Source organism: Carcharhinus amblyrhynchos, chromosome 15 (genome assembly GCF_965287045.1).
Source record: "Carcharhinus amblyrhynchos chromosome 15, sCarAmb.v2.hapA, whole genome shotgun sequence".
In the NCBI taxonomy this organism is placed as follows: domain Eukaryota; kingdom Metazoa; phylum Chordata; class Chondrichthyes; order Carcharhiniformes; family Carcharhinidae; genus Carcharhinus; species Carcharhinus amblyrhynchos.
Window position 1 is genome coordinate 64,804,162 of NC_137338.1, and position 25,701 is coordinate 64,829,862.

The 25,701-nt window shown below is 41.8% G+C and overlaps 1 protein-coding gene across 5 annotated transcripts in view; it reads left to right on the forward strand.

Moving 5' to 3' along the window:
* LOC145353375 (rho GTPase-activating protein 6-like) overlaps positions 1–25,701 on the forward strand; it is a 554,657-nt gene that overhangs the window by 445,247 nt on the left and 83,709 nt on the right. For all 5 annotated transcript variants that reach the window (XM_080204082.1, XM_080204083.1, XM_080204087.1 and 2 more), the window contains exon 3: positions 18,250–18,321. In XM_080204082.1, coding sequence (XP_080060208.1) covers positions 18,250–18,321 — 72 coding nt within the window. The remainder of the gene's footprint in view (positions 1–18,249; positions 18,322–25,701) is intronic.

Below are 25,701 nucleotides of genomic sequence, written 5' to 3' on the forward strand. Positions count from 1 at the left end.
TAGCATCATCAAAGATAAAAGCAGAGGTAATAAATCAAGTGGTACTTGTGTACTTACGTGAATGATTTTCTTTTTCAATTCTGAATTTGAACTGGTAAAAACAAATGAGTCCAAACTGAAGCAAAAAAAAACAATTATAAATGCTGCAAATCCAGCATGTTTTGAGTTCTGCTTTTCACATTGTCCATAAATACACTGGCTGACCTGTTGTGTATTTCCTGTATGTTTCTCAAAAGGTGAAAGTCTTTCTGACTGTGAAAGGGATGTTTCTGAATGTTTAAAGACCTCTTTCAATTTACTGAAGATGTATGTTTTCAATATCTTCTCATGCCCAGATTTTTTTCAAACTGCCAATGTATAAATATTGAAGGGTAGAATTTGTGAATGTTTTCTTCCACCTATATTTGTACAACAAATACAAGGAAGTATGCAGACAATCCACACTCGTGCATCTGCAATGTATGGCCTCTCCTGCTTTCATCATACTTAGGGATGTACAAGAATGACCCAAAGTAGTTCACTGTCTCCTATTTCCAACTGAAGTTGACTGAGGTGTGCTTGTTCTGTCAGTGCCAAAGATTGAGAACTCGCTATTTGGCTGTTGGTTCACTTACTGTTTATGGAGGAACTCTATCGTACCATTGAAACGGTTAATATGCATATCAGGACAGAAGGTTCGTATCAAGTGCTATATCCTGCTGTGATTTAAAAGAGAGAACACAGCCCTCTGTTAAAAAGTTAGTAATTCAATACTAGCTAAATGCAATCCTGATGTTTCTGTCAACAAGCTGTATTCCTTTCCAGAGTAATTCAGCAGGGAATTATAAATTTTTCACAAGTGCAGTGATTTGCATTCTTAAACTTGACCAAAAAAATGACTCATCAGCATATAGTTTTCCATTCCAGAAGGTTCATGTTAGAGAACACAGCCCCTCACTCCCCTCATAAATGTTTTGTTTTACGTCGATGTGTGATTCCATGGGATTCTGCAGGTATAAGTAGGCTAAGTGCTTTTTTTGCCATATGAGAGGCCTTAATGCACAGGTTTGGCATGGTGGCGTAGAGGTTAGCATTGCTACATCACAGCACCAAGGAATCAAGTTTGATTCTAGGCATGGGTTTCTGTCTGTGCGGAGTTTGCACATTCCTTGCCCAGATGGGAATCCTTCATTTGCCTGTCTAGATGTAACCGTTCTATTTTCAAGGATTACTATTGATTTGTGCTTCTCCAAGATCAGGCCAGTAGCTGATCCCTGTTCTCATGGCACATTTGGACTTGGATACTTTCTTTGAGACAAATTCCTCCTCTTTTCACTCTTGCACCAATTTTTCACCAAAATTGAATTCCCTCACTGCAGTTTATTTGATGAGTTAGGAAATGTTATGACTCCTTGTTTGAAACCAGCGCGTACTTCATTTTTTTTTGTAGAGGTCTCATTTCTGTCATTACTCATGCATGGTCTGCCTTGTATACACCCATATGTTTTCTTTATAACACCTACACTGACTTGTAAGGCAGAAGTAGATTTAAATGGTGTGTTTGTATTGTTGGAAATAATGTATTGATTTAAGTGATTTTATTTCAGTGTAAGGAAGGTTAAAACTCCAGTTAGATTTATGTTAAACAAAGGTGACTACATTGCTGGGAGAGTTTACGATATGTAATGTAAGTAAAGATTGGAGAAGGAATGAGCCATTACTTAATATTCAGAGGCAACTTTTAGTGAAAAGACCTTATAGGATTTAACTGGAAGCCAGAGCAGAAGAAGCTTCGCAAGGAGAGAGGGAACATCCCTCACAGCTTTACTAGATGAATAGTCATACAATGCAGCAAGAGGCAAGGAAGCGAATGTCAGAAATCTGAAGAACAGCTAGTTATGAAAACTAGAGGAGGAAAAGACGTTTCCAGGAAGTCTGAAGGTAGAGGATCTAGAACAGGGCACTATTCGCTGAAGTTAAAGGCAGAGGTGAGAAGGAGTTGGCTAGTGAAAGGATATCTGAAGTGATCCTAAGTTTGTGATATTTTACTAAAGCCCATGAAAATGTAGCTGAAGCAATTGTGAAACAGTTAGTGGCTGGATATCAGAGTTTGTGTTAAGCATTCGGGACCAAGGAATACTGAAAAGAGAGTTGTAAAACGTAGGAGTGGATCCTTGTTGGGTACAGCTGAGGGAAAACATTGTTTGAAAGGAGATTCTAAAGTGTGCTTCCTTCAGTGTGGAATTTGAAAATACTTCTATGGAAGCCAGAGTCCAGTGAGATAGGTTGGCTCATGGTATAAGAGTCATCTGAGGTGGATTGGAGGAGAAATCTGTGGAAGTTCACTTGGTTTCAGAATGGAGTGTATCTAACCAGTCAGCCTATGAGTTTAAAGGGACTGTGTATATCGAGAACAGTACAGCATATGAGATTTTTTGTGACCTGTGTTATCCAAGAATCTGTACACATCTATAAAGATAAATGGGAGTGAAGGAGTATTGTATTATAGTCAAACTTTTTATGTTTTGATAAATGTTGCCTTTTGTTGTCGAAAGCTAATTGACCATCATGTTACTCCATTCATCCACAGTTTCTTAACAAAGAGTAAAAGTTACAGTCTTTTGAGCCAGGATTCTCAGAGTCATAGAGGTTTATAGCATGGAAAAATGCCCCTCAGCCCAACTTGTCCATGTCACCCTTTTTTTTTTTAACCCCTAAGCTAATCCCAATTGCCTGCATTTGGCCTATATCCCTCTATACCCATCGTATCCATGTAACTATCTAAATGCTTTTAAAAGATAAAATTATACCCGCCTCTAGTACTACCTCTGGCAGCTTGTTCCAGATGCTCTCTGCCCTCTGTGTGGAAAAAATTGTCCCTCTGGACACTTTTGTATCTCTCCCCTCTCACCTTAAATCTATGCCCTCTAGTTTTAGACCCCCCTACCTTTGGGAAAAGATATTGACCATCTACCTTATTTATGCCCCTCATTATTGTATAGATCTTTATAAAGTCACCCCTCAGCGTCCTAAGCTCCAGAGAAAAAAGTCCCAGTCTATCCAACCTCTCCGTATAACTCAAACCATCAATTCCTGGTAGCATTCCCAGTAAATCTTTTCTGCACTCTTTCTGGTTTAATAATATCCTTTCTATAATAGGGCGAACAGAACTGCACGCAGTATTCCATGTGTGGCCTTACCAATGTCGTGTACAACTTCAACAAGATGTCCCAACTCCTGTATTCAGTGTTCGGACCAGTGAAACCAAGCATGCTGAATGCCTTCTTCACACTCTGTCCACCTGTGACTCCTCTTCCAAGGAGCTATGAACATGTACCCCTAGATCTTTTTTTGTTCTGTAACTCTCCCCAACACCCTACCATTAACTAAATCCAGCTCTGGTTCAATCTACCAAAATACATCACCTCTCATTTGTCTAAATTAAACTCCGCCTGCCATTCGTTAGCCTGGTGGCCCAATTGATCAAGATCCCGTTGCAATCTGAGATAATTTCTTCACTGTCCACTATGCCACCAATCTTGGTGTCATCTGCAAACTTATTAATGATGTCTTCTATATTTTCATCCAAATCATTAATATAAATGACAAATAACAGTGGCACACCGCTGGTCAAGGGCCTTCCGTCCAGTAGTAACATCAACTGGAATCGTAACAATAACCCTAAGCACATAAAAATCATAGAATTCCTACAGTGCAGAGGGAGGCCATTTGACCCATCCAGCCTGCACCAACAACAGTACCACCCAGACCCCACCCGCTAGCCTGCTGACACCAAGGGACAATTTAGCATTGCCAATCCACCTAACCTGCAGATCTTTGGTGTGTGGGAAGAAACCGGAGCACTGAGGAAACCCCCACGCAGACATGGGAAGAACGTGTAAATTCCTCCGTGACCCGAGGCTGGAATTGAACCCACAGTGTCCCACTGTCCCACCATGCTGCCGTAGTTCTGAACTAAAAAATTGAGGCCAACTCCTGCTGTGAAGACTGTATTTCTTAGCAGAAATACTGAGTAAAAGACTAAACATGGTTTTTGGTACTGACAAAATAGGGTCCTGTAATCTGTCAGATACACTTGTATGTTGCGATCTATAGTAGATTGAATGATCAAAAGCTTGCTTATGTTCTGACTGTAAAAATAATGGTGTGTATGTGAGCACAAGCTCTTGAGACAAAAATCCATCAAATATCTATCTCATAGTTCACTAATTCTGCTTTAAAATAACCAGCTTGAAGAATTTGCAAAAGCTACTTTTGTGAAAGCCCCTCTAATGATGGAAAAGATGAAGACCTGGCTGGTAGTTGCTGAGCTGATTCCATGTGTTATTATGAGGTGGAACTCTAAAACCACAATATTTAGTTTAATAATGGGGAAATTTAGCTTCCATCCAGGCCATTATCTTGCACCAATTGACACAATGCGCTATAATGTTTCATACCATCCTATGACCAAACATTAGTCCATAATGTATTTTTGCATTCCAAAAGATTGGAGTGATTCTTTTAGTTGTAATGAATTAAAAGTGTAGCCATTCCTCTTTTAATGTGCAAGATATCATCATAATTATGTCTATACAGGGTGTACATAACTGAAGCAGATATTATTTTATAGAAATATACTTTTACACTTATTACACACACATATTTGTGTGTATATGTATAATTATGGAATACAGTGTTTATGAATATAGTTACAGGTGCAATGGACACAAGTATGTCCTTACAGGTTTCTCCTGCACCTATACGATAATAGGTAGCAATCCACTTCCAACCCTTGCCCATGTAATTGCGTTCCTGTTTCCTTATTTAATTGTGCATGGTAAAGATTGCAAAAATTGATTCCTGTTTCTTCATGCAACAATTTATTTTTGTATATGTTCCTTTAATATAATGAAATGCTCCAAGGTACTGTACAGAAATGTTATAAAGCAAAAGTTGCCACTGAACCATATAAGATGATACTGGGGTGGATTTTAAGGAGTACCTTAAAAGGAGGAAGAGAGGTGGCTAGGTTTAGGAAGGGAATTGGAGTTGAGGGACTAGGCAACATCAAGCACAGCTGGTGGAAGGTTTAAAATTGGTATTAAGAAATGTGCAAGGAGTAGAATTATAAAAACACAAATAACTCAGGGTTGTGGGACTGAAGGCAATTATATAGAAAGGAGGTGGGCGGGGCGAGCGTGAAATAAGAACATAAGAACATAAGAAATAGGAGCAGGAGTAGGCCATCTAGCCCTTCGAGCCTGCCCTGCCATTCAATAAGATTATGGCTGATCTGAGGTGTATCAGTTCCACTTTCCCGCTTTCTCCCCATAACCCTTTATTCCCCTGTCTATCAAAAACCTGTCTATCCGTGACTTAAATATATTTAGCGAAGTAGCCTCCACCACTTCAACGGGCAGAGAATTCCAGAGATTCACCACCCTTTGAGTGAAGAAGTTCCTCCTCAACTCTGATCTAAACTGCCCCCCCCCCCCCCCCCCTTATCTTGAGGCTGTGTCCTCTAGTCCTGCTATCCTCTCTAAGCGGGAAGAATCTCTCTACCTCTACCCTATCCATGCCCTTCATTATCTTATACGTCTCTATAAGATCCCCCCTCATCCTTCTAAACTCCAACGACTACAGACCTAGTCTATTTAGTCTCTCTTCATAGTCCAACCCCCTCATCTCCAGTATCAGCCTAGTGAACCTCCTCTGCACTCCCTCCAAGGCCAATATATCCTTCCGCAAGTACGGCGACCAAAACCGCACACAGTACTCCAGCTGCGGCCTCGCTCGTACCCTGTACAGTTGCATCAAGATCTCCCTGCTTTTATATTCTATCCCCCTCGCTATAAAGGCCAACATTCCATTCACCTTCTTGATCACCTGCTGCACCTGCAGACTGGGTTTTTGCGACTCGTATACAAGGACCCCCAGGTCCCTCTGCACAGTAGCATGCTGCAGCTTTTCACCTTTTAAATAATAATCCCTCCTACTCTTATTTCTGCCAAAGTGGATAACCTCACACTTGCTAACATTATACTCCATCTGCCAGGTCCTCGCCCACTCGCTCTGCCGGTCCAGATCTCTCTGCAGACTTCACGCAATTTGCTTTTCCACTCATCTTCGTGTCATCAGCAAATTTCGTCACCCTACACTCAGTCCCTTCCTCCAGATCATCTATATAAATGGTAAACAGTTGAGGCCCCAGCACCGATCCCTGCAGCACTCCACTAGTCACCAACCGCCAACCAGAATAGCACCCATTGATACCAACTCTCTGCTTCCTATCAGACAGCCAATCCTCTATCCACGCTAACACCTTACCCCCAACTCTGTGCACCCTAACCTTCTGTAGCAACCTTTTATGAGGCACCTTATCAAACGCCTTTTGGAAATCTAAAAACACTACATCCACCGGTTCCCCTCTGTCTACCACACTAGTCACATCCTCATAGAAATCCAATAAATTCGTCAAACACGACTTCCCTTTAACAAATCCGTGCTGCGTCTGCTTGATCAAACCGTGGAGGGATTTGAAAACCTGGCTAAGAATTTTAAAACTGCTGTTAGTATGAACTATTAACCAAAAAAGCTTGCAGCAGGAAAAACATTCAACCCTTCAAATCTGTTCTCTTCTGCAGCTGCTGCCTATGTCAGTCTTGAACCCTTCCCTTTTCCTATTTTAAAACAAAAATGTACAAAAGCACAGCAAAACATGTATCAAAAGTTCAAACTTATGCTTTTTTTCCTTCAAATCATCTTCTGTTTCACTGCCAGTCATTCCCTGATCAGTGGGAATAATTGGGTGAAATGTGATCCAAGTAATTCCCTGCAGTGCAGTTTTTTAAGGATAGTAAGGCCCTTTTAAGGTCATTTAAATTTTTCTTGTGCTATCACATTGGAAAAACTTTTCTTGCATTGTTCTTTCCCTCAGCTGTGCAGTTATGTGGAGAATCACCAAGCACTGGCCACGTTGTGTGTTTGGATATACATCACGTAGTTAATTTCTGTTTCATTTTCTTTAAGTAAAAAGTGACCATGCAGCTGCCTAATTAAAGGAACGAAACATGCAATTCTGTTCAGCCTATATGCAACTCCAGCCTTGCACAAATATGGTCCACTATTGCGCATCGTTTGTAATGACCCAGCAAGCCACTCAATTCAGAGCAACTGGGCACGAGCGATTAAATTTATGCAATTTAAAGCATGTTGGAATCAAAAACTGAAAGTGTTTTTTTTTAGTTTTTGAAATTAAATGAGTTGGTGAAGATGGAAAAAACAAAACCCATGGCTGTTGACTGGCAACTTTGTTTGTTCGTTCGTAAGATATAGGAGCAGAATTGAGCCATTCGGCTCATCGAGTCTGCTCTGTCATGGCTGATATGCTCCTCGTCCCCACTTTCCTTCTCCCCATAACCCTTCAACCCATTATATAGAACATAGAAACATAGAACAGTACAGCATAGCACAGGCCCTTCAGCCCTCAATATTGTGCTGAGCTACGTCCAAACCCAAGATCAAGCTATCCCACTCCCTATCATTCTGCTGTGCTCCACGCGCCTGTCCAATAACCGCTTGAAAGTTCCTAAAGTGTCCAACTCCACTATCACAGCAGGCAGTGTATTCCACACCCCAACCACTCTGAGTGAAGAATCTACCTCGGACATCCTTCCTATATCTCCCACCATGAACCTTATAGTTATGCCCCCTAGTAACAGCTACATCCACCCGATGAAATAGTTTCTGCATATCCACTCTATCTATCCCCCTCACCATCTAATAAACCTCTAAGTCACCTCTCATCCTCCCCTGCCCTAAAGAGAAAAGCCCCAGCTCCCTCAACCTTTCCTCATAAGACCTACCCTCCAAACCAAACAGCATCCTGGTAAATCTCCTCTGCACTCTCTCCAATGCTTCTACATCCTCCTTATGTGAGATGACCAGAACGGAACACAATGTTGCAAATGTAGTCTCAGCAACATCCGGTGTAGTCGCAACATAACCCCATGGCTCTTAAACTCAAACCCCCTGTTAATAAATGCTAACACACTATAAACCTTCTTCACGGTTCTATCCACTTGAGGGGCAACCTTCAGAGATCTGTGGATATGAACCCCAAGATCTCTCTGTTCCTCCACATTCCTCAGAACTCTGCCATTGACCCTGTAATCCTCATTCAAGTTTGTCCTACCAAAATGAATCCCCTTGCACTTATCAGGATTGAACTCCATCTGCCACTTTTTGGCCCAGCTCTGCATCCTATCAATGTCTCTTTGCAGCCGGCAAGAATCCTCCACCTCACCCACTACTCCACCAATCTTGGTGTCATTAGCAAATTTACTAAGCCACCCTTCAGCCCCTCTTCCAAGTCATTGATAAAAATCACAAACACCAGAGGACCCAGTACTGACCGTTGTGGTATACCGCTGGTAACTGGCCTCCAGTCTGAAAGTTTTCCCTCCACCACCCTCAACCTCTGTCTTCTATGAGACAGCCAGTTACTTATCCAATCGGCCAAATTTCCTTCTATCCCACACCTCCTTACCTTCTTCATGGGTCTACCATGGGAAACCTTATCAGACACCTTACTAAAATCCATGTATGTGACATCAACTGCTCGACCCTCATCTACACACTTAGTTACCTTCTCAAAGAATTCAATCAAGTTTGTGAGGCAGGACTTGCCTCTCATGAAACCGTGCTGACTATCCCAGATTAAACTGCATCTTTCCAAATGGTCATAAATCCTATCTCTCAGGACATTTTCCATTAAGTTACCGACCACCGAAATAAGACTTAAGACTGGCCTATAATTACCAGGGTCACTCCTATGTCCTTTCCTGAAGAGAGGAACAACACTCGCCACTCTCCAGTCCTCTGACACAATCCCCGTGGACAGTGAAGACCCAAAGATCAAAGCTAAAGGCTCTGCAATCTCATCCCTTGCCTCCCAAAGTATCTTAGGATGTATCCCATCTGGCCCAGGGGACTTGTCAACCCTCAGATTTTTTCAAAATTGCTAATACATCTTCCCTCAGAACATCTACCTCCGCCATCCTATCAGCTTGTATCACACACTCATCCTCAAAAACAGGCCCCTCTCCTTAGTGAACACAAAATTATTCATTCAACACCTCACCTATCTCTTCTGACTCCATGCACAAGTTCCCACTGCTATCCTTGACTGGCTCTAGCTCACCCTGGTCATTCTTTTATTTCTCAGATAAGAGTAAAAAGCCTTGGGGGTTTTCCTTTATCCAACCTGCCAAGGACTCTTCATGCCCCCTCCTAGCTCTCCTAAGCCCTTTCTTTAACTCATTCCTAGCTACCTTGTAACCCTCAAACGACCCAGCTGAACCTTGTTTATTTTTATCCTTGCATACGCCTCCTTTTTCCTCTTAACAAGACATTCAACTCCTTTGTGAACCATGGTTCCCTCACTCGGCCATTCCCTCCCTGCCTGCCAGGGACGTACCTATCAAGGACATGCAGTATTTGTTCCTTGAAAAAGCTCCACTTTTCATTTGTGCCCATACCTGACAGTTTCTGTTCCCATCTTATGCTCCCTAATTCTTGCCTAATCGCACCATAATTACCCCTGCCCCAATTATAAACCTTGCCCTGCCATGTGACCCTATCCCTCTCTGTTGCAATAACAAAGGACACCGAATTGTGGTCACTATTTCCAAAGTGCTCTCCCACAAACAAATCTAACACTTGGCCTGGTTCATTATCCCCCAAGTACCAAGTCCAATGTGGCCCCACCTCTTGTTGGCCTATCCAGATATTGTATCAGGAAACCCTCCTGCACACACTGTACAATAAGTATCCTATCCAAACTATTTGACCTATAAAGGTTCCAATCTATATTTGGAAAGTTAAAGCCACCCATGATTACCAATTAAAAATCTGTCTAACTTCTCTTTAAATTTACTCACTGTCCCAGCATCCACTGCACTTTGGGGTAGCAAATTCCACAGATTCTCGACCCTTTGGGAGAAGTAGTTTCTCCTCAACTCTGTTCTAAATTTGGTACCCCTTATCCTAAGACCTCTCATCCTAGAATGCCACTCAAGGGGAAGCATCCACTCCATGTCTACTTTGTCCATACCTTTTTTCGGCTTGTATACCTCAATTTGATACCCCGCCCCCCCATTCTTCTAAGTTCCAGAGAATATAGGTCTAAGTTGTTCAATCTCTCATCATACGACAAACCCCTCATCTCTGGAATCAATCTAGTGAACCTTCTCTGAATTGCCTCCAATATCACGACACCTTTCCTCAAATAAGGGGACCAAGCTGCACATTACTCCAGGTGTGGTCTTACCAATGCCTTGTATAGTGGCAACAGTATTTCCTTGCCTTTATATTATATTCCTTTAGCTATAAACATTCTATTTGCTGTCCTTTATTATCTGCTGTACCTGCACAGTAGTTTTCTGTGAATCATGAATGAGAACACCAAGATCCCTCTATCTGAAGAGAATAATCAGCTGAAAACCTTTTGGAAGTAGGAAGTTTTTGATAGGTCAGGATTGATCTCTACCTTCGAGTCTTCAAAGAAATTTTAGCAGCATGTGCAATTCAGGTCTCTCTCAAGTCCAGATCAAAGAATCACACGAACTTGTAGTACAGAAGCTGGCCATTCAGCTTTTTTTGTCTGCGTCAACTCTTTAAATGAGCTATGCAATTAGTCCAACTCCCCTGCATTTTTTCCCATAGCACTGGAAATGTTTCCATTTCAACTATCCAGTTGCCTTAAGAAAGATGCTTTTGAATCTGTTTCCATCATTAGGGTGGCAAGCAAGTGGAGTTTGTGGCCTGACCAAAGAAAAGGAGTAGAAATTTCCTCTAACATTGGAATGATTGAATCCACATATATTGGATGTCAGACAAACAGTCTGATAACAAAGAGAGCATGGAGGGGTTGAGATAAGTGGGGATTATGTACAGCTGGATTTGTCAGTGTGCATGTGAAAAGCAATGTGTTTCTTGGATAGCGTCACCAAGCAGCAGCAGGAGGATAAGAAATAGCAGGAAGCCAAGGATAGATTTTTTTTTTGCGTGGAACACCAGAGATAACAATGGGGTTTTGGAATAAGCCAGTGTAGGTGGTTTCCTGGTGCGTTAGATAGTTAAGAATGAAACGAGGTGAGCATGGTTCGAACGAATTAACCTATGGTGAAGAGGTTTTGGAGGAGTATGGTGTAATCAGATGTGTCAAGCTGCAGACATGTTGAGAAGGATGAAGTGGATAGTTTACTTTAGCCACTGTCATGTAGAAGGCCATTTGTGATTTTGATGAGAGATATTTAGTTTCTATGGCAGGAGCGGGAAACCTGATTGCAGGGTGTTCTAGGAAATGTGGGTATAAATTTGAAAGGCAACAACACATTTGGAGACTTAGAAGAGGAAAAGAGTTAGGGCAGTGGTGTGCAAGAATGGAAGTGTCAAGAGGTTTTTTTTATAGTAAGGAACAATGCTGGTAGCTTTGAAGAAAAGAAGGACAGTACCTGAGGGGAGAGGACAGTTAATAACATAGGAGCTTGGTTTGAGAGTTGGTTGATAGCTTATGGGAATGAGGTGGCAGGAAGTGGATCTCCTGGACAAGCTGAGATTGGACAAAACACAAGAGAGGAGAGACCCTGGAACACGATGAGTGTTCAGGGCAGAGTTCAGGCCTCAGGAGTATAGCTTTTCCTCTTTATTTAAAATATTATATCAGTATTTTATAAAGATATTTTACAAATTTTTGTCACCTATCCAGTTGGAATTATCTTTTTAGCATCTCGTTGGAGTTTGTTAGGAAATGGATAGTTTTCAGTAATTTATACTTTGTATTTGTGCGTGTTGGGCATCAGCTCTAGCTTTAAGTTTTTAAGTTTGATTTACATTTCTGAAGCTTGTGTTAAGGAGACTTGAGTTTTAGTTTCACTTTAAAAGATGCCTGCATTTTAATGAGGTTTTATAACTCTAAAGTTGGGGGAAACTATGCTGTTGCTTAGCAACAGGGATCTATACAAACAGCAAAAACAGTATTAGTTCACGTAAAAGAAGGTGACCCGGTTGAAAGTAGCTACATAAAATCTGCTGGAACATGTAGGGAATGAAGGGAGGCAGCAGAGACAAGGTCCCAAACTAAAGAACAGCAAGGTCCCAAAACCAAGGAAAGGGGCAGAAGAAAGTTCCAAGAAGATCTTTTAGTCAAAAAAGAGGAATCTGGAAGAAGATCCTGTTAAGGATGAAGAATAGAGGTTCCAAGTTAAAAGATAGGACTGCAAAGTGCAGATCTGGGAGTAACATGGGCTTGTAAGAAGCCAGAGATCCAAGGAGACTGAAAGGCTGGTGACACTTTATATCAGCCTGTGAAGCCGTGGTGATCTATTGGTAGGGTTGTGTATCTAAGAGATTGTGGAAGGAAAAGCTTAAATGCACATAATTGAGGGCCAGATCCTGTTAAGGATGAAGAACAGAGGTTTCAAGTTAAAAGACAGGACTGCAAAGTGCTGGAGAACACCAGAAGAGGAGCTGAAACCCTGGAGGTAGATCCTTGGTGAAGACGCCTGGGAGAAGAGCTGATTAGGTGAAGATTCTAAGGCATGTTCTTAAAGAGTGGAAATTGGAAGTGTGGTTTGTCTGACCCCAGTTTGCCTATTGGTTTACATGGACTATACTTACTGTGAACGTGAAAGTATAAGATAGATTTTGTATTATGTATTATCCTTACAAATCTGTATATATCAGTAAAGATATAGTTGAAGGAGTAGCGTATTATAGATCATCTTTTCTTGTTTAATGTTTTATTCTTTTGATAAAGATTCATCAGCAGTTTCTGTGACTTTTCTGTAGCTGCTCCATGTATCTAAGCAGAAAATAAAAGTTAGGATTTACCAAGCCAGATTCCACTGGGATCTGACTTGTCCAATAGTACCATCAGCTGGGATCATGACAGGTTTCAAAGCTCAAAGGTCACAGTTTGAGGTTGTGAGGGCAGTTGTCGATACAGCAATTAAGTAGCAGAGACAGAATTATCAGAAATTGAATAAAGTGATGTAATCCTAATCCATGGATGAATACTCATATTCATGCCCCAGTTCCATAAATCCTCTCACTGTGATAATCTTGATATCATCAATCCTTTTATTAATATACTTGTTGCTGCAAGCGGCAACACACTTTCTGGAGTTTAGCGGCACTCTCTCTTAATCCTTTCACTTGTCGGGGCAGCCATGGGACATTATAACCAAATCTTTTCACATACTCATGTAATTGTCCCTTTATTCTATCTTTTGCACTAATTTTTGTTTTATGATGGTAAATATTTATCAATTCTTAATCCTTAATCAATTATTAAACCTGATTGGTGTTTCCTGGGGGTACAACAAAAGGTCACTTTGGGGGCCAGGATATGGTTCTTCTTGTCCATAATTAAATTTCTTTTCTATGGTAGTGTTCCTGTTCTCCTACATATGCAGCTTGTATTAACTTTGGGTTATCTCTGACAGCCTCTAATGTACAATTTATGTGTGTCTGATTAAACACACAAAATGAAAGAGATGGTCATTGACTTCAGGAAGCATAGTGGAGGATATCCCCCTGTCTACATCAATGGGGATGAAGCAGAAATGGTTGAGAGCTTCAAGTTTTTAGGTGTCTAGACCACCAACAACCTGTTTTTGGCCCTCCATGCAGATGCTGTAGTTAAGAAAGCCCTCTACTTTCTCAGGAAACTAATGTCTGCTACAACTCTCACCAACTTCTACAGATGCATCGTAGTAAGCATCCTTTCCAGTTGTATTACTGCTTGGTATGGCTCCTGCTCTGTCCAAGACTGCAAGAAACTATGAAGGGTGATGAATGAAGCTCAGTCCATTACTCAAATTAAGTTCCCATCCATTGACACTGTCTACACTTCCTGCTGCCTCAGCATAATCAAGGACCCCATGTACCCCGGACATTGGCCTTTATAGCGAAGGGGATAGAATATAAATATAGAATACAGTATTGCTGCAACTGTATAGGGCACTGGTGAGGCCGCAGCTGGAGTACTGTGTGCAGTTTTGGTTGCCGTACCTGCGCAAGGATATTTTGGCCTTGGAGGGAGTGCAGAGGAGGTTTACTAGGCTGATACCGGAGATGAGGGGGTTGGACTATGAAGAGGGACGAAATAGACTAGGTCTGTACTTGTTGGAGTTTAGAAGGCTGAGGAGGGATCTTATAGAGACGTATAAGATAATGAAGGGCATGGATAGGGTGGAGGTAGAGAGATTCTTCCCGCTTAGAAAGGATAGCAGACGAGAGGGCGCAGCCTCAAGATAAGGAGGGGGCAGTTTAGATCAGAGTTGAGGAGGAACTTCTTCACTCAAAGGGTGGTGAATCTCTGGAATTCTCTGCCCGTTGAAGTGGTGGAGGCTACCTCACTGAATATGTTTAAGTCACGGGTAGATAGGTTTTTGATAGACAAGGGAATTAATGGTTATTGGGAGAAAGCGGGAAAGTGGAACTGATCCACTTCAGATCAGCCATGATCTTATTGAATGGCGGGGCAGGCTCGAAGGGCTAGATGGCCTACTCCTGCTCCTATTTCTTATGTTCTTATACTCTCTTCCTTCTCCTTTCATTTGGACAAAGAAACGAAAGTCTGAGATCAAGTACCAACCGACTAAGAGCAGCTTCTTCCCTGCTGCCATCATACTTTTAAATGGACCTACCTCACTTTAAGTTGAACTTTCTCTGCACCCTAGCTCTGACTGTAACTCCACATTCTGCAATGTCCTTTCCTTCCCTCTGTACAGTATGCTTCGTCTGGGTAGCATGCAAGAAACAATACTTTTCACTGTATACTAATACATGTGACAATAATAAATCAAATTCAGGGGCACACAATCACTTGTCTCCCTGTGTTATGCCCTTACAGCCAAGCTCCTAATGCATAATCTCCCAAATTTACTGCACATGGATAAATATTATGATAAATGACTGCCGTCACAAATCAATCCTATGTTTTCATCCAATAAATTGCAAAGAGTTAAGTCTCATGAACCACTGCAGGCAGATAGAATTTTGTCCTTCATTGCTAAAGAGATGGAGTTTAAAAACAGGGAATTGTGTTGCAACTGTATAAGATGCTGGAGTAGTGTGTAGTTTTGGTCTTACTTGAGGAAACATGTACTGGCACTGGAGGGAGTGCAAAGGAGATTCACTGTTGATTCTGGAATTGAGTGTTGGCTTATGAGGCGAGACGGAGTGGACGGGAATTTACAAGAATGGGGGGGGGTCTTATAGAAACATATTTCTATGAAGGGAATAGAAAAGGTCGAAGTAGGGAGGTTGTTTCCACTGGCAGGTGAAACTAGAACAAGGGGGCATAGCCTCAAAATAAGGGGGGGCAGACTTCGGATTGAAGTGAGGAGGAACTTCTTTATCCAAAAGGATATGAATCTGTAGAATTCCCTGCCCAGTGAAGGAGTTGAGGCTACCTCACTGAATGTCCTTAAGGCAAAGATAGATTTTTGAACAGTAAAGGAATTGAGGGTTATGGCGAGTTGGTGGGTAAGTGGATTTGAGTCCACGAAAAGATCAGCCATGATCTTGTTGAATGACAGAGCAGGCTCGAAAGGCCAGGTGGCCTACTCCTGCTCCTAGTTCTTCTGCTCCAATTAGTAGTTTCACCTTTCACTGGGACAGAATAAGACTGAGTCAATCCCCTGAGTTGGCAGGCTGTGATACTATTTTTATCCTCTGAAAGGAAGTTGAATGATCATTAGTGATCCATGAGGGGACTTAGCCCTCATACAGCTGTCTCGTATTCTCTTGGGTTGGTTTCAGCAGCCAGGATCTGAACATGACCGATACATCATTCTGAGCCATTTCTTCTAAGACGTTGTGATCTTCCCTCATGAATGCATTGTTTTTGCATTATTCTGTAACTCACTAAATGTATCTTCAAATGAATTCTTGCATTTTAAGGTTCTTAATTGCCCCATTTAGTGTGGCCAGATTTATACGGTTTACCAGTGAAATTCCAGTATTAATTCCTGATGCCAAATAATTTATAAACCCCCTCTTACTTGTGGGTCCACTGCTGTTTGGAATAGAATTTGCTTGCAGTGACCTGGTCCTCAGTATAATTTTTATATCCAATTCAAAGGTATAGTAGATTTTTAGACTGTGCTTGTATTTTCGTCTTGCACCAACTTGGTAATGTTGTTCCCATTAAGTTCAGCAGTATGGGTGCCATCACGTGATGTACGTTATGAAATAAACTCTTCCCTGTCAGGATCAACACCAAACTTTTTTTTGGTCCTTCCCTTTGTATGCTGGACAATTTTGTCCATTCACCCTCAGGAGTACTGTCATTGTTTTTTTTTAAATGCTGTGGGGCTGTCCACTGTAACACATATTCTGCAGATCCCCTTGCGATCATTATTGTAAACCATCGGGACCACTCATTTCGTCTGTAAAATGGGATTTTTCTTTCCTTGGATTTTTTTTTTGTCTAAGGATGGTGGGATCTGATGTACACTTTGGCTGAAAATTTCCTGTCTCAGCCACTGCAGGAATTGTAGCAGGCGAGACAAAAAAAAACCCAGTGGACCATCTAAAGGTCTGTTGTGTCTGGGCAGAAATATCCAGTCATGGGGTGTGCGTGGCCAGAAAATCTCACTCTTTGTCTCAGGGCGGGTGACTGAAAGAAGAGCCCAGAGAGCAGAAAAGGGTCTGCAGCAACACTTGTGGTCAGGCTGCACAACTGCAGTTACTGGACAGAAGATCGACACATCACAGAACATTGCAAAATCCTGCTAGGGTCGGTTTCACGAACAAAGGTTTACATAGAATTTTTCAATTGATTGCTCACTGAACACAGACAAACATTAATATGTACCTTTTGTAAATATTGCAATTAATGGAGAATGCTAGATTAAAACAGTTTTGTTCCTAGAGTGATCAAAATACTTTTGGAACCATCACCTTAGGACAGACTGCAAGGAAATTAAGTATGCCTGCTTAGTTTTAACCTTTTAAACTCTGCTCAAATCTGAAAGAACTGGTTTGAATCACTTAGGTTGGATCAGTGTAGCTCCCGTGGTAGTTAGAAGCAGAGAAGAACTATTATGCACAAAAAATGTTCCTTTTAACAAATAGAAATTGACCAGTGATGTTGTGAACTGGTAGCATATTATTTTTCTATCTAATAGTAAATAGGATTGTCAAAGCCTGAAATGGAGTCTTGATGTATGATCATAGAATCCCTACAGTGCAGAAGGAGACCATTTGGCCCATTGAGCTTGCACCAGCAAGAATCCCACCCAAGCCCTATCCCTGTAATCCCACCTGTTTACCCTGCTAATCTCCCTGATACTAAGGAGTAATTTAGCTTGGCCAATCAACATAACAACCTGCACATCTTTGGACTGTGGGAGGAAACCGGAACACGTGGAGGAAACCCACGCAGACACGAGGAGAATGTGCAAACTCCACACAGCCAGAACTCTACCACCTTGCCTGCCACAGAATCGAAGCAGGTGAAGGTCCAACAATGAAAATTTCCATTGGCCTGGGGTGGGAATTTCCAGTCTTGTTCGAGCTGTGTTCAATTCCAGCCTCAGGTCACTGTCTGTGTGGAGTTTGCACATTCTCCCAGTGTCTGCATGGGTTTTCTCCAGGTGTCCCAATTTCCTCCCACAGTCCAAAGGTGTGTGGGTTAGGTTGATTGGCCAAGCTAAATTGACCCTAGTGTCAGGGTGATTAGAGGGTAAATATGAGGGGTTAAGGGAACAGGGCCTGGGTGGGACTGTGATCAGTGCAGACTCGATGGACCAATTGACCTCCTTCTGTAATACTCTGAGCTATGATCCATCCCTGCCACAGTTTCGAAATGGCTTATATCAAAGTCATAAATGGCATTCCATACACTGCACTCTGGTGCCACCGTATTTTGGTGGTGGAGGGGGTGAATGTTTAAGCTTTCACATTACCCTGGGCACATTGTGGACATTGACTATCGAGTCAAGGGAACATGTCCTTGAAGCCAATGAAAATAATTAGAAAATGTGAAAGTCAAAAGTCTTGAGTCTTAAGGAAAGAAGAAAAGACTCAACATTGGACGGATCCTAATTTTGTTTGAACTTAAAATGTTTTGTTGTTTATTTTATATCACGTAATGACTTAAATATTTTCTGGAAATTGTCCTTAAATTTCTTGTACACTTAACAAATATTGTTGCAATAAATAAATCTTTTAATTTTGTTATTTTATTTACAGATGGACAAAAACGGAAAAAATCACTAAGGAGGAAATTGGATTCATTGGGCAAAGAAAAGAACAAGGACAAAGGTGAGTAATCAATGTATCGGCAATGACTCAGAAATCCCCTGGAAACCGAGAGTTCAGTGCTTGAAGATCAAAGCCTTTGTAAACATCCCCACTTCAAAACAAAAAGCAAAGCTTAGCTGAGGCATGGTATAGAAGTAACCATCCCCGGATTCTGAAGTTTATTTCCGTAGTATCAGTTCAACAACAGCTTTGGTTTAGCTGTAATTTAACTAAGTCTTGGGCAACTGAATGTATAGCCGGCACTAGTGCAGGCTAGAACATTGATGATGCTAACAAGTGCAGCGATCTCAGGGTTGGAGGGGGTTACAAAGATGAGGACTGGCAAGCCCATTTGAAGGGATTGGGGAGGGGGGATGGGGAGTGAATAAGCTCAACACCATCTAGGACATAGCAACCAGCTTGATTGGCACCCTATCCACAAACATTCACTTCCTCAACCACCAATTCACAGCAGCATCAGTATGTACCATCTACAAGATGGACTGCAGGAACTCGCCATGGATTCCAAATCCATGACTGCCATCATCTAAAAAAAACAAGAATAGCAGAAACGTGGAAATGCCACTACCTGGAAGTTCCCCTCCAAGCCACAGGTCATCCTGACTTGAAAATATATCACTGTTCCTTCTCTCTCGCTAGGTTAAACTCCCTCCCTAACAGCACTGTGGGTGTACCTACACCACGTGACTGGTTACTGCTCCCCACTGCCCCCTCGAGCGCAATTAAAGATGGGCAATAAATGCTGGTCCAGTCAGCAAAGCCCACCTCCCTTGAATGAATTAAAAACTCTCCAAAGAAAGGGGAGTCTAAAACTAGAGGGCATAGGTTTAAGGTGAGAGGAAAGAGATAGAAAAGTGTCCAGAGGGGCAATTTTTTCACAGAGGGTGGTGAGTGTCTGGGACAAGCTGCCAGAGGTAGTAGTAGAAGTGGGTGCAATTTTGTCTTTTAAAAAGCATTTAGATAGTTACGTGGGTACAATGGGTATAGAGGTATATGGGCCACATGCTGGCAATTGGGATTAGCTTAGGGTTGTCTTTTAAAAAATAAGAGCAGCATGGACAAGTTGGGCCAAAGGGCTTGTTTCCATGCTGTAAACCTCTATGACTCTGTCTTGAGACATTTGGGAAACAGATCAGTAAGGCTTGGGGTGCAGGTTGCTGTATTCTGAATGAAGTGATCATGTTAAGAGTTTTGCATACCTCAAATAAAATAAAATATGACTCCTGGGTGAAGTTCTCGACAACAGTTAAATGAAGCAAATTATTGAAGGAGTGATTCTGTGCTTTAGCTGTTTAAGTGTTGACATGGTTGTGACTAAGACAAAGGAGTGAAACCGTCTGCCAATAAATTAATGTGTCAAGCTTCACCAAGGGCTGCTCTGTTGATAAGTGCCAACATGGAAGGTTCTGTAACACATCAACAAATAGATGAAAATATCTGAACATATGCATTGAGCAGATCTATATTAAGGAGGCCTGGTTTGTTGACTGGAGTCTTTCTACTTGAGAACTTTGGATTTGTACCGTCAAACCTGTTAAGATTAAGTCATTTATTTAAAATATACTTAATAAAATTACTAAGAAGTGTCAACTCATTGAGTTAATGGTTAGAAAGGAAATATTCTGATGTAACTTTGGGTCGCACAATAATTGGTCCCAAAGTTAGAATAGAATATAATCATAAAATCGCTACCATGCAGGAGAAGGCCATTGAGTCTGTAACAACTCCCTGACAGTGCATCTTACCCATGTCCTATCCCTGTAACCCCACTTATTTACCCCACTAATCCCTGTAACCTACACATCTTGGGACACTAAGGGGCAATTTAGCATGGGCAACCCACTTAACCTGCATATCTTTGTTCTGTGGAAGGAAACCAGAGCACCTGGAGGAAATCCACTCGGACACTGGGAGAACACGCAGACTCCACAAAATCACTAAAGGCCAGAATTGAACTTGGGTCCCTGGCACTGTAAGGCAGCAATGCTAACCATCCAGTAAAGCAATATTAACATCAGATCATTAGAAAGACCCTTCACATGTCTTGCAAGAATATAATAGTTCTTTTGATTTTAATCTATTTTTGACTAGTCTGCTGGCATTGTATTAATGATAGGCTTGAGTACTTTGTGAACAACCATAGAATAGAATAAAATATCAGTTTTGTACTTCATTATAGTATGAAGAATTGCTTTGGCTCCAATGGATACGGTTCAAATTGCGATTTGTCTCACTCTTTCATCCTGGGCTCAGATCGGATTTTTCTAGTAATCTTGGGATATAGGCAATACTGGCATTCCTCTTTGCTCTTGAGGAGGTGATAATAGGCCAACCTCTTGACCTAGTGAATGGGACCTCACAGTGCTGTTAGGTAGGGAGGTCCAGGATGAAGGAATTATGATGATGTCTATTTGTTGCACCCTTTCAGCACCTCGTTTGGTTCATTCACTTCTTCAGTATTTTACTTTTTCAACGTCTACCGGAATAAAAAGACAAAACTATAAACTATGAAGTGATGACAAGTCATTTGAAGTGAAATATAAAAAGTCTTTGGGCAGAATGGAAGAGCTGGAATTCTAGTTATTTATAATGTTGTTGTATTATTGCTGTTTCAACGTATTTTTAAAATCAGAGCTGTGCAATTTAGGGGTAAAATCATAGGGCCCTCTTTCATACACCCAACATCAGAAATCTGCAATTTGCTTATAGAACATAGAACATAGAACATTACAGCGCAGAACACAATCCCATACATCTGCATTTTCTGCAGAAGCCTACCATAGAACATAGAACATAGAACATTACAGCGCAGAACAGGCCCTTCGGCCCACGATGTTGCGCCGACCAGTTACAAAAACAATGACCCACTAGCCTATACCAATCCCTTTTCGTCCATAAACCTATCCAGAGATCTCTTAAACGCCCCCAAACTAGACGCATTTACAACCGCAGCAGGCAGGGCATTCCAATCCCTCACCACCCGCTGGGTAAAGAACCTACCCCTGACATCCGTCCTGTAGCTACCCCCCCTTAATTTAAAGCCATGCCCCCTCGTGCTAGCTTTCTCCATCCGAGGAAAAAGGCTATCACTATCCACCCTATCTAAACCTCTAATCATCTTATATGTTTCAATAAGATCCCCTCTTAGCCGCCTTCTTTCCAACGAAAACAACCCTAAATCCCTCAGTCTCTCCTCATAGGACCTCCCCACCATACCAGGCAACATCCTAGTAAACCTCCTCTGCACCCTCTCCAACGCCTCCACATCCTTCTTGTAATGCGGGGACCAGAACTGCACACAGTACTCCAAGTGCGGCCGCACTAGAGTAGTGTACAGTTGCAACATTACACTGCGACTCCTAAATTCAATCCCCCTACCAATAAACGCCAAGACACCGTACGCCTTCTTAACAACCTTATCTACTTGATTCCCAACTTTCAGGGATCTATGTACACACACACCTAGATCCCTCTGTTCATCCACACTATTCAAAGTCCTCCCGTTAGCCCTATACTCGACACATCTGTTGCTCCTACCAAAGTGAATTACCTCACACTTCTCCGCATTAAATTCCATCCGCCACCTCTCGGCCCAGCTCTGCAACCTATCTAAGTCTCCCTGCAGACTATGACACCCTTCCTCACAATCTACCACACCTCCAATTTTGGTGTCATCAGCAAATTTACTAATCCACCCAACTGTACCCTCATCCAGATCATTAATAAAAATTACAAACAACAGTGGCCCCAAAACAGATCCCTGAGGCACACCACTCGTAACTGTACTCCATGATGAATATTTACCATCCACCACCACCCTCTGTCTCCTATCTGATAGCCAATTCCTGATCCAACTTCCTAGATTACCCACAATCCCATACATCTGCATTTTCTGCAGAAGCCTACCATGGTGAACCTTATCGAATGCCTTACTAAAATCCATGTATACCACGTCAACTGCCTTGCCCCCATCCACCTCTTTGGTCACCTTCTCAAAAAACTCAATAAGGTTAGTAAGGCACGACCTACCCGCTACAAAACCATGCTGACTATTTCTAATCAATTTATTACACTCCAAATAACTATAAATCCTATCCCTAATAATTTTTTCTAAAACCTTGCCCACAACAGAAGTAAGACTCACCGGTCTATAATTCCCAGCAAAGTCTCTGTTCCCCTTCTTAAACAATGGGACAACATTCGCTATCCTCCAATCCTCCGGGACTACACCAGAGACCAATGACGACCTGAAGATCTGAGCCAGAGGCTCTGCAATCACCTCTCTAGCCTCCCAGAGAATCCTAGGGTAGATCCCATCCGGACCAGGGGACTTATCTATTTTCAGCCCCTCAAGAATTTCCAGCACATCCCCTTTATCAACCGTAATACTGTCTATTTTACACCCCTGCAACCCAATGTCCTCCTCAGCTATATTCATGTCCCCCTGCGTGAACACCGAAGAGAAATATTGGTTCAATACTTCTCCAATCTCCTCCGGTTCCACACACAACTTCCCCCTGCTGTCTGTAACTGGCCCTAATCTTGCCCTGACCAACCTTCTGTTCTTGACATACCTATAGAACGCCTTAGGATTCTCCTTAATCCTATCAGCCAAAGTCTTCTCATGTCCTCTTTTAGCCCTTCTCAACTCACTCTTCAACTCCCTCCTAGCCAATCTAAAGCTTTCTAGTGCACTATCTGAGCCCTCCAATCTCATCCGAACATAAGCCTCCTTTTTCTTTTTAACCATCGACTCAACTCTTTTAGTGCACCACGGTTCCCTAGATCTACCAAATCCACCATGCCTGACAGGGACATACCTATCAAGGACTCGCAGTAGCTGCTCCTTGAAAAAACTCCACATTTCAGACGTTCCCAGTCCCTGTAATCCCCTAATCCAATCCATGCTTCCTAATTCACTCCTGATAGCCTCATAATCGCCCTTACCCCAGCTAAAATTGCTGACCCGAGGTTCATGCCTATCTCTTCCCATCACTAAGGTGAACGTAACCGAAAAAGTTTAGAAAGAACCATAGAAATTATATAGTATAGAATGGAACCATTCAGCCCATCTTGTCCATGCTGACCCAGTGGCACCCAGGTACCCTTTCTAATCCTACCTTCCCTTGCAAGCCCTGCAATTTACAGCACTTAAAGTGCAGAGCTAGGTACTTTTTAAAGGAGTTTAATGCTTTCACCATTAGTTCAGCACTGCATAAAGTTTTTTCCTCATGTACCCTTTAATCCTTCTGCCACTTGTCTTGAATCTATAACTCCTTGTTTTTGAACTCTGTGAAGAGAACCCGGTTCTTTCTGTCTACTCTATCTCTGCCCCTCAGTTTTGACTACCTCAACCTTCTTTGCTCCATGGGGTAAAAAAACAACCTCTCCGGTATCCCCTTGTAGCTACAGTTTTCCAGCCTTGGCAACATTCTAGCAAATCTCCTCTGCACTCTCTGTGGAGCAATTGTGTCCTTCCTGTGACATTGTGATCAAGTTGAGGCTCCTTTGTTAGTGTCTTCCAAACCTGTAACTAGGGCAGCAGATGCATGGGAACACCACCTGCGAGTGTCCCTTTAAGCCATACACCATCTTGACTTGGAACTAAATTACTGTCCCTTCACTGCTGCTGAGTCCAAACCCTTGAACCCCTAAAATTCATTATGCACATACCTATGCCAAATGGACTGCAGTCCCTCAAGAAGGAGGCTCGTCACCAGCTTCAAAGGCAAATTAGGTTGGGCAACAAATTCTTGTCTTGTCAGCGAAACATGCATTAAAAAAGGTTTTTTTAAAAATGTACCAGTGTTGGTGCTACTTAAAATGTATATACAATTGGTAATTGCAAATAGAACTCTTGAGTACTGCATCTTTTTTTACACTTGCAAATCAGTTTGTTCTTTGTTGTGGGCAAACTACTGGATTGAAGTAGAGCCTTGTATCATTGGTGTCAACTGTCTTTCATTTGTTACTATCTTTTGATCTTACTACTGCCACAAGGCAATGAGAATTAAAGTGAATGATGGCATCATGTAACAGCTGATGTCATTGTGTTGTATGTTGCTAACAACACTCACTACTTTGCCTAACAACCAGTTATACCCGTCACTAGGGAATGAGGATGCCATTTCAGAAAATGGAAAAATGGGCAAGTTGTATAGTCTGCAGCATGAATTAATTTACAGTATAGTTGGTGATGTTGGAAAAGTTCCATGTTTTAACTTTGTTAGCAGGAGTGTATTTATGCTATGGAATGGAGTTTTAATAGTTGAGAGTAGTTGACATTTGAAACTAAGCCCACAGTTACTTGCTATGGCTATTTATCAGGTTAGTAGCAACAGTAGAAAGGGAATTTCTGATGAGAGCAGTTCCTTATCTATGCATTTTTTTTTCTTTCAAATCAGATTTTTTGATCCTTTGTGTATTCATCAAAGCAGTTAACATTGTTACTGAGGATACCACAGGAATCAAATGTTTCCCATTACGAAGTGCAACAGAAATTACTTCTCGGTTTCGAACTAAATTTAATTAGCAGCACATTTCAGCAATGAGAATTCTCTTTTTTAAAATTATCTAATCATTGAAAACTATTAAAATGCTTCTTTTGTTTTACTACATAAAACAGCATGGCTCCTTTTGTCAGATTTTCAGTTCTTTGTATTAGGCAACATAGAAACATAGACGTAGAAAGTAGGGGCAGGAGTAGGCCATTCAACCCTTCAAGTCCGTTCCATTATTCAATATATGATCATGGCTGATGTTCTTTCTCAATGTCATATTCCCACTTTCTCCCCATACCCCTTGATGCCATTAAAATCTAAACAAATAATCTATTTCTTTCTAGAACATATTAAGTGACTTGGCCTCCACAGCCTTCTGTCATACAGAATTCAAAAGATTCATTACCCTTTGACTGAAGGAATCTTCCCTTGTCTCAGTCGTAAGTGGCTAATCCTATATCCTGAGACTGTGCCCCCTAATTCTAGACTCCCCAACCAGGCAAACCATTCTCTTTTTCATCTAGTCTGCCTGGCGCCGTTCAAATTTTATACGTTTCAATCAGACCTCCTCTTTTCCTTCTGCACTCTAATGAATTCAGGTCCAGTTGAACCAATCTCTCCTCATGGGACACTCCTGCTAACCCTATAGATCAGCCGAGTGAACCTCCGCTGCACTCCCTCTATGGCAAGTATATTCTTTCTTGGGTAGGGAGACCAAAACTGCATACAGTGTTCCAGGTGTGGTCTCACCAAGGCCCTGCACAAATGTAGTAAGACATCCCTACTGCTGAACTGAAATTTTCTTGCCATGAATGTTAACATGCTATTTGCCTTCTTAATTGCTTGCTGCACCTGCCTCTCCACTTTCATTGATTGGTGT